This window comes from Pterocles gutturalis, unplaced genomic scaffold, assembly GCF_000699245.1.
Source record: "Pterocles gutturalis isolate BGI_N339 unplaced genomic scaffold, ASM69924v1 scaffold43514, whole genome shotgun sequence".
Taxonomy (NCBI): domain Eukaryota; kingdom Metazoa; phylum Chordata; class Aves; order Pterocliformes; family Pteroclidae; genus Pterocles; species Pterocles gutturalis.
This window is the reverse complement of record NW_010134783.1, coordinates 8,180-18,365: the sequence shown is the minus strand read 5'-3', so window position 1 is coordinate 18,365 and position 10,186 is coordinate 8,180. Positions and strand designations below refer to the sequence as shown.

At 48.5% G+C, this 10,186-nt stretch overlaps 1 protein-coding gene across 1 annotated transcript; it reads right to left on the bottom strand.

The window, feature by feature from the left end:
• Positions 1–296: 296 nt before the first annotated feature.
• On the bottom strand, positions 297–9,458 carry TBX5 (T-box 5; the record flags this gene model as incomplete). Its single annotated transcript, XM_010081691.1, has 2 exons — positions 297–890; positions 9,232–9,458. Coding segments are annotated over 2 exons (811 nt in total), but the record flags the coding sequence as incomplete, so codon positions are not given.
• Between the last annotated feature and the right edge of the window lie 728 nt (positions 9,459–10,186).

Genomic DNA, 10,186 nt, shown 5'->3' with positions numbered 1-10,186 from the left:
ACTGGGTGGGGACCGTGGCGAGGGAGAAGTGTGCCAATCTGTTGATTTTTTTCTTTTGAAACAAAAGAAAAAAGGAGGGGGGAAAGGCAGGGGGCAAGTCACACCGAGGCCGATGACTATTTCATCCATGGTTTCAGTGTCCGTCCCTCTCGAGTGCTACTGGTGAACATTCGGTTAAAGAAGTCTTGCAAAATACTCTCGCGTTTATCATCGACAGGGTATTTTTTATCCTTTTCCTTTTCCCATTTTTTTTTCCTTTTTTTGTTTTTCGTGGCTAAACACTCTTGCACTTTCCTGACCGCCTTGTTAGCTGTTCTCGCTCCACTCTGGCACCATGCCCACACCGTGGACCGAGTGGTACTGATGGGGCGAAAGGGTTCGAGGCACGCCGTGGGAATACAGGAACTCTGTGGGCTGTAAGCTGCTGGGAGGGGACTGGATACCAGTTTGTGGTCCACACTGCCGGACGATGGGTTGGTGAGAAACCGAAGTTTGGTGCTGAAACATGCTATGGGTATCTCCTAGTTGGGGGGAGGTATGGTTGGCCACGCTGCTGAGCCGGGGCATCAGCGGCCCGGAGGTGAAGTGGGCAGAGAAATGCTGGTAGGGTAACCTGTCCATGGGCTGCATGGCAGACACTGTGCAACTGCTGTAGGACGGCACGCTCGGCCACGTGTTACAGCTGATGTCTTCTAGGCTGGGCACGGGGTCCGTGGGGGGAGCGGAGCTGGCATACATACATGCTTGGCGCTGGGCTGATTCAGTCCTGTACGAAGTGTTCAGTCCCTGCTGCTGGGGGTAACTGGACCTGTAGAAAGGATCCTCTTCTGCCGGAGATGTTTCCATGTAGGGTTTCTTGTAGGGATGCTCGGTGGTGGAACATTCCTCATCTGTTGGGCAAGAAAAACTCCTGGTAGTGAACAACAATACTGTGCCCTCGGCTGAACCTCCCTCTCCACAATCCTCGTTTTCCCAAGGACACAGTCTGCACAGAGCTGATTTCTCAGTTATGCCAGTATAAATCCAGACCCCTTCCTCAGAATCCATCTGAGCTGATCCTGCTACAACCAAGTCTTGTCCTGTCTGCTGGGCTGGGGATGGGCTTAGCTGGGAGCTCTGGGAGGAAAAGCAAAGCTATAGGATGCTGGAGGGACCCTGAGGTTTAGCTTGCTCCATGATGCCCCCCACGCACCCCTACACCACTGAGCTCCTCGTCTCATCTGCTGACAGCACTTCCTTGAGCAGAGGACTAACATCTGCCTGCAATCAGTGCACCTAACAGAGGTCCCCCTCCCAACAGAGAGGCTCAGAGCCGATGCTGCGGACTAAAAGCCTTTGCAATTACACACTTTCACGGTAAATGAGACAAAAATGGAGATCACAATAAAAATCCTCCCAGGAGAGCATCAGCGATGGCACAGTTGAGACAATCAGATTTGGAGTTTTCGGTCTTTAGCTGTGCCAAGGGAATGAGGCACATAAATCCACGCCGGGCTGTGTGCTGGAGCCAAGCGTCACAAAAAAAGGAAAAAAAAAAAATAAGAAAAGTAAATTTCACAGCTAGAAACAACAAGGCACAGCTTGCAGAGCCCTTTGTTTCCTGCAGCATCCCGGGCCAACAGAGGGAAGGAGATAAACAATTTAGGTGAAATCTCTAGGGTGAAGCAAAATGAATAAATGAATATGCGCTTATTTATTCATTCGCAGGGTCATCAAATGAAATCCAGCTCTGCTGGAATGGATGGCAAAGTTCCCAGGGACGAACGCTTCACCAAGAGATTTTAAGGACAGTGAGGCAAGGGAAGGGGAGCTTGTTCTAACCCAGATTAACTTTGCTGCTGCTTGAAGAACAAGATTTCTGGTGCAGGGAGAAAAACATCCCTGTTCACTTAAAGCCTTCTTGGCTACATCCTTTCAACAGGGGGAAAATCTGAAAGAATACTGCAAGAAATGGCCCTTTTCAAATTTTCTCAACCAATATGTTTTGAGCTGAAATTTTTTCACCCCTAAAATATGAAATTAAAAAAAAAAAATACACACACACACACAAAAAAAAGAGGACTAAAAGCATCTGCCCCCCAAGAAGCACTTGCCAAAACACAGGTGCTGTTGCTGGGCTGCTCCAGCATGAATAGCTCGCCTTCAGGAGGTGCAGACAGGCAGCGCAGGCACCTTTTGTTTTTTTGTAAACACACACGTACCCTTATTGCTATAAACAGCCCTGCACTTTCTCCTGGAAGCCGCACCCACTCCGCTTGTAAAAGAACCCATTCCTCCCACTCAGGTGTCTCCCAAGTCCAGCTGGAACAACTGCTGTTGTTGTTCTGCAACAACCCCAGAAAACCTCAGGTACATGCCACGGTGACTTTCCCCTTGGTGCCCTTTGACTTTGTAAGAGCAGCTGCCCATAAATTCAGCTGGAGAGCCACCGTTCCATTTCCTGCTTTCTCACCAAAAATGGCAAAACCTGGTCCCAGCAATGCAGAGCCCTGATAATCAAGTTATCTACCTACTCAGCCTTCTCTTAAATAAGGATGGGAAGAAGGATGGGATGAGTGAGGGATGCAATCGCATCTTTAAAACAGCTCAAGCAGTAAGTAGATAGATGCAAAAGTGTATGACCCTCCTTAATCCTGACCAAAGTCATTTTACCGACGAGCAGTGGAGAGGATGCAGTCCCCTGAAAGCCAAAAGCTGGAAGCTCATGTTCTAAGCTCCCCCCCGAACATGGGTCCATCACAGGAGTTACATCTGGAAGTACAGCCTGGGCTCGAGTTTTTACAGGCAACCGAAAAGTTTTGGATCCCTAACCCACCAGTGAGTAATAAGAACACTAGGGTGGAAAAACAATGTCTTGTAAAATGAAGCATTGTTCTGCTAATAAAGTTTTCAGCATTAAACCGCATTACTCTGCTGGCATTAGAAATCATTGGCTTGGGGTTTGACTGTTTATTTTATTTATTTTTTTTAAATATACAACACAAAATAGTCAAACTCTGTTTTTCCGCTGGGTAAAAACCCGCCTGACTTACAACCTGAGGTTGCTGATTTTTCCATCAGACAGTTCGCTGCCTGCCGCAGCGCAGCCAGGCAGAGACGCAGTTATGGATCTGCTTCCAGAACTCATCACAGGTGAAGAGGAAAAAAAAAAATGCAGATTTCAGTGGAAACCCTAGAGGTGCCCTCTCTTCTTCTGTAAGTGATGGTGGTCGCTCTGCTGGCTTCTCTAGAGCCAGGCTCACTGATGTCATAAGTGGAAAGGGCACCATCACTCCAGATTTTAAGAAGTGTAAGGACATCGTACCCAATTCCAAAGAGGACATAGTTGCTAATGAAGGATTACAGCCCACCCTAACAGCTTCTGCCTGCCCTCTGGCCCCTCTTCCTGGTGATTTTCCCATCTATGTACCCTTAAAGTGCTGAAGAGGGAAGAGAACTGTCCACCTTCGTCATCAGATGGGGTGATGCAGACCAGAGATCCTCAGCTTGTGGCAGCTGATGGGTTTATACCAGTCCAGACTCTCTAGGTTGATCTGGCATTGTCCCACCGCTCCTCACAGAGGAGACCAGTGCCAGCACAGAGCAGGAGAAGTGCACACGCATCCTGCACACGCACAGCATGTGGAGCAGATCTGAGGGTAGGAAGGAGACATCGTAAAGGAAGATAATGGCAAAAGGAGGACGAGTCAAACAGAGCTCTCACACAATGCTGAAGGCTTCAGTTTAAACCATCCCCACCTGCTCTGGAGCCTGGACAGTGTGGCCCAAGGCCATTACTCTTTTCCTGAAGGTCCTCTCACCTCCTCAGCATCAGCAGGACATAAGAGATAACCATCTGGTCTGCTCTGGGTTTGATTCTTGGTGTCAGTTCCCTGATAGCATTTCTTTGTCTTTCTCCTGTTGCCACTGAGCCCTAGGAGGTGCTGGGCACCCTTGGAAGATGCTGACCATCCTGAGAGATGCTGAACATCTTCCACTTCTGATTCTATTCCTGGAAGCCAAGGGTGGCAATCAGCTCTTGTGACCAGCCCCTCGATGCTGCGCAAACCTCAAAAAGCAGAAGATTCTGCCAAGCAGGGGAAGCTGCCAGTGCTCGGGAGAAGCTGCTCCGAAGTGGATCCAAGGAAAACGGAGCCTGCAGAATGGGGTGGAAACTGGCTCCCTCACAAGGAATTTGATGATCTATCTAATGAGGGAGCTTGAGAGAGAGCATGAGCAGTTCCAAGATTTCCGGTATTTACTACTTCCAGCTGGGTTGTAAATACCACACAAATGGCTTTTTAAATGGAATTTACCCAATTCCAAGATTAGGGTCTTCCAGAATGAAATGCAAACATGTAACATCTCTGGACTTCAGGGTGCTTTGGGCCCACCTCTTCCCTGGTGTAAACCAGGAGAGCACTCCTTTCCAATTTCTGACAATCAGCTCCCTGGGACAGAAGACAATGAAGAATGGGACCCAACTGTTTGACTTTTTAAAGCTCACCCACACTTCCAGGACATTACAGGAGGTTCATCCCAACTTTGTGAGGGAGACACAATGGGTGATTATCACCAACACTGTTCTTTTATCCAGTCTGGTTTCCAGTATGAATCTAGCATGAGCCTGAATAGCCAACACCAGTGAGCAAAGCTGACAAGTGTTGTCAACAAAGAAAAGAAGATGAATTCAACCAAAATGGGCATCCATAAAGGGCAAACAAGACATACACCCTAGGACATGAAACCTAAGATGTGCTCGTTATGTCAGCAATCACACGGTTTGCAACACGGCTGTGTCGCTTTGCGGGGGAACACGACAGAAAGGGTTGTGGGGCAGAGACAATCCACCACCAAAAGCTGGAAGCTCTTCCAGAGGCAGCGAGGTGCCAGCACTGCCTGCAGAGGCACGGGAAGCTCCTCCTGATGGGAGAGCGGGAGGTTCATACAAAGCTGCTGAAATTACAACACCACAAGCAATGTGTCTGCACAGCAAAAGCTGAGAACACACCAGCCCCCTAAATATCTCCCCACCAAGCGGGCAGGCTCTTCTTCACCCTCGATGCCCCAGCAGCCACCTCGTCCTGCGTTCCACTGCATCTACCCAAGCTGCAAACACCTCCAGTTGCAGCACAGCTCAAGGCTTGGCCAACTCATTGCGTCTCCTAACACGAGCAGGATGAGCAGCACATCCTCCGATAAGACACCCCATACCTGACTTTTGTCCTACAGATTCTTTGAGTGAAAGAAAAACTGGGTGGGATGAGGGAGAAATAAGTTCACTCAACACAGAGGTTTGTGCCTGTTCTTGTGGAGAAGGGGGAAAGGCATTGTTCTATCTCCACCAACCTCAGCAGAGCAGGAAAGAGATGAAAGATATATTCTTCCCCACGGGCAGGGTCGTGTCCAAGCTAGGTGGCTGAAGGATATGGTTCTCACTGGTTGGAGCCAGTGGATTCTGCCACGTCCCTTTTCTCCCTCAGAGTGCCAACACGGCAACTTTTATAACCTCCCCGGGGAGAGGATGTTCCTGTCGCCTCCTGTTCAGCATCACAAGCATCCCAGAAATCTGCCAAGTGGTTGAGATTGTGTAAGGCTGGGAGGGAGCAGAGGTTTAGAGAGATGGCTTTTTTGTCCACAGGAAGTCTGAGGGAGAGGATAACACAGGGGAAAACAAGCCCCAATACCCTAACTGGGACGTGGGGCTAAAATGAAAGACAGAAAGCAAGCTGCCTGCTGGTAAGTCCTTTAGGGCTTCTCCAAGCACAACAGTGAGAGAGGGAGATGTGGAGAACAACCAGAAAAAAAAGCAAAGCTCTAACTGGTCTTTGTTTGCAGCCTTAAAATCCACATCAAGAACTGAGGCAACTCCATGGTAGGATACAGAATTGGAGTTAATCCATCCCCTCAAGACCAGTCTTTTAGTGAAGTACCATAAGCAATCTCAGCGTGGAGCTGGGATACAACGCAGGATGATTCTCACCTTGAGGACTGCCATACCCCAGCCTTCAGTGTGTTGGGAAGGTGCCTGGAGCAGTGACCCGGTTGCACCATGCTGGGGTCCTTCCCAATGCTGCGACCCCGTGCTCCCACCCAGGCACCAGGAATTGCCAGATTTGAGGCTCTGGGATGTGTCCTCCCTTCCTTCCTCACTCAGAAGGAGATCAGCTCCCTGAAACAGAGAAGCCTTCAGAGATAACATCCCCTCGCAGCCCTGCTGCTCCCCCCTAATGTAACTCCATATCAGATCTCCAGAGCAAATCCATCTTGACTTGACAGCTAAGAACAACACTGCCAACCACAGAGCTAAGTCTTCTTCTTAGGTCATCAAGGAAGTAGAAGTTGAATAAGGTGCCTTTGAGTTGCTCAAATACATACCTATTCTTAACCAAATCTAAACCAAGACTTGACCTCCTGATTAAAGAGGATACATAGACACATCATGAGATGTCAAAGCTGGAGGGAGCAGGATCCAAGAGCCTATCTTGGAAAACAGTGGTGGCATTTGTTACAGAAGATACAGACACCAGCTGGTCCCAAAGCCAGTCGAATTGCCCTCTGCCCCGGCAAGCACTTATCCATAACTGCAGCCTTGCAAAAAGGAAATAATCTGCCTGAGATAAATCCTGAACTGACTGAGGAGGAGTCAATGTTTGGGGAGTTGATGATCCAACTAAATCAGTAATACTTCCAGCCCAGAAAATGGACGGAGGTCCATTAAAAGTGAGCACGCTCTTGTTTTCATTTTTTCTTAGATAGTGAGGCTTGCTAAAAGTTATGCAGAAAAGTAAGAAAGCAGAAGAGCTGTGAGGGAAAGCTTGTAATATTTTACTTAGAAAGGAGAGGCTGGAAAAGGAAGAAGAGGATATTATAGGTAAAGTTATTTTCCCAAGTTCAGTAAAGATCCCTGCTTGGTGCTAGAAGAAAGTGTCACGCTCAGTCTGAGTGTGAGACGAAACCTTGGATCACGTTCTGATTTATCTCAACAGAATTGCTCATCTCTACTGACTTTTTTCTTTTCTTAATTAATTTCACTTTGCAAAGAGCTGCTTGGCAGCTTATGTTGGCTCTCTGTTTCCCATTAACTTTGTATTTTCTTTTCTTTAAGCCCTGGTGGCTGTTTTCGATTTACTAGATGCACGGAGAGGGGGAAAAAGGCACAGGGAGGAAAGCAGAGACTCAGGCTCCCGAGACATCCAGCTTCACGGAAGAAGCCCATGGTATCGGACAGGACGTTACTTCTCTTTGATTAAAGCATTTGGCGGCTTTGATAAAAGGCCCTTAACTGCTTGTGCCACTCAAGCCATCATAGAGATAATGAGGGGCCATCAGCCCTACAGACAAGGACTCGCTTTGCCAGTCTCCAGCACTTTCGCAAGGGCCACTGCAGGCCAAAAGGGGCCGGGGAGCTTAATACAGGGCAGATAGTCGTCTCTTTTGTGACAATAAGAGGAAGTGAGATAATTGGGGGATTGAGGGAAGCCACCCATGGAGACACCACTTAGCGGGAATCCCAAAACTGGAAGGAAACCTCTGTTGATTCCTTATCACATTACAATGTGGAGGCGAATGATGAATTGCCCTGCGGTGTGGGACATGCAGCGGTCGGAGATTGTCCAAAGGGTTTGTTGCCATTTGGGCCAGCTTGTTTAGGTTAGTTTTTGCAAAGGGGAAGAGGAGCGGTGAAAGCTCAGCTCCCAGGGCAAAGGAGCACTGAGGACAGATCACAGGCTGAGGGATGCTGAGGACCAACGTGACCTTCCCATCACCAAAAGCAGGGTTTTGCAGTAACCCAGCTGTGTCCCAAAGCCTCACACCCATGGTCCCACACCAGCACAAGGGTAGCAAGGTCACACACCCCACCTCTGACCTTAGGGGTTACTGGAAATCCACTGCAGCTCCTTATTCCCTGGCTTTACAGCCAGCTCAAGTCTAGCATCACCATTTCTGACCACAGTTTTGATACGTGAGGGTCACCTGGTCAGCTGGAGGAGTCAGAAGATGACACCTCTATTTTCCACTGTCTGGTACAATCTCACATCAGGAAAATATTAAGATTTATCAACTTATTTTGTTTTTCATAGGTACTTGTACACTACACACGTGATGTTCCAACATGCAGGGGATTCACCAAGGATGCGAGGGAGATTCCCACTACCCTCCTGTCTCATCTGACAGCGCTTCCCAGCATCCGCTACCTCAGCCTGTGTGCCTACACTGCACATCCCAGTGCCCCAGGGGTTACATTACTGAAAATAATGACATGTGCCTGACTGATAGGACCATGCAGTTAAGCAGGAAAGGATCTGCTATGCAAAGAGGCTACTGGGCTGGAGAAAAAATTCTTGGCGCACTCAAATGCCACGGTGCATGCTGAATCCTGTTAGACTTCCCATGCCCTGTAGACTAAATCCTGAGAAAAGGGCACAGGGGTAGGCAGCAATCTCCTGCCCACCCCATAGGGCTGCATTCAGCCCTGGAAATTCCCTATTTTCTTCTGAGTGTCTGGGCTGGAGTGGGGGAGCTGATCTTTTGCTATCTGAGTCCTGAAAGTGTTTCTGTGTCTAAGCACTCCTCTTGCTTTGGGAGAAGAACAGAGAGACCGCAAACCTCTGGCTCCTGCCCGAGAACAATTATCCCATCGATACCGTGGGGCTCTTCACGCCAGGACGAGCTGAGCAGTCAGTGTAAAGCCCTCACAGTTTGATCCCTCGAGCTCTGTCAAAGCAGGTCAGTCGCACCAGAGGGGAAGGAACATGGATATCATGATTTTCAATCCCACGGCCACATTCATTAGACCGAGCATTTAACTGGAATTGCTTTCTGCATACGGACAGCTGTCCCTCAACTGTGAGACTCTTAGTCGAAAACTGTGCAAAATCCAAGCTGTCAAGGTATCTCCATTTGGAGATTAACCCTGCCTGAGGGGCTAGAGAGACAGATAAGTCATCTTTATCTCCAGGACCAGCTATCTTGCTGGATGTGGATTCAACACGGGTTGAGATCCAAACAGCTCGCTCCCAGCCCAGCAGCAGAGATGGGTTTTAGGCTGACACCAGTGAGATGAGTTGCCCAGCCTGGGGGATCTGCCCACCTCCAGCGCACAACCCTCACCCCTTGCTCATCATCAAGCATCACCATAAAGCAGACTGGGACTGCCCAGCCTGTGGGTGAGGGGAAACATCCAAAAATAACGCTGACAGTCATGTTAGGAAGGGGAAAGCAGCGAGTGGGGAGCAGCCAAAGCCTGACCTTTTCTCTTGGTGCAGTGGTAGATCTGGCTGTGCTCCTGGGAGATCGGGTAGGGGTTGGCAGGCGGTAGCAGGTCCTGGGAGGTGCTCGACACCCCGTTCTCGCACTGGTACTGGGAGCCCAGGTTGGAGGAGGCAGAAAGGACCCTGGTCTCGCCACTGAAGGGGCTGTGATTCGAGGACACTTTTTGTCTCACTGTGCTCCTGGGAACAACCGGGTACTCTTTACTAAAAGTAAAGAAACAAACAAACAAAAAAAGGCAGAAAAGCAATCAATTAATAAATAGATCAGTGGATTAATAAATGAAGGCAGCACATTAGTGTCATGGTGTTTGTTTAGACTTTCAGGGACAGAGAGACATCCCTCCCAGGAGGCTGCAGCCCCGTCACAGTTTATCCACACAGCACTTTGCTATTTCACTTTCCTTTTAGTATCTTTCCCTTTAGATTCATGCCTCTTTCACCACAGCTGCTATTGTACACCCTTACGTAAAATAGATATATGCAGTTACAGCAAAATACACAATATTTATATTTAGGTATTATGATAGCATTTATAAATAATATACTATTTATATTGTATGCGTGGATGTGCACATGCACGTAAATAAAAACCCAATTTCTGCCAAGCTGACTTGGAGATGGATTAAATATTGAGGTCTACTTTTTCCCCTTATGGTAGTTGTCCCCATTCCTTTTCCCCAGGGTCTGCCAGCCTTGTCCTGGATGGGGGAGTCCTGGACCAGAGAACAAGCTCCACTCCAGAACACTCAGAAAAGAGAAATAAATAAATCACCAAGACCTGATGCATGCCAGAGCCACATGCCTCCGTGGAGCCAGGCGAGGAGGGTGAGCACTAATGGAAAATATGGTTTGCTCTCTTGCTCTGAAATCTGTTTTGAAGCAGGGATGCTTTGCCAGCACTGGCTGGAAATCCCCTCTCCTACAAGACCCTA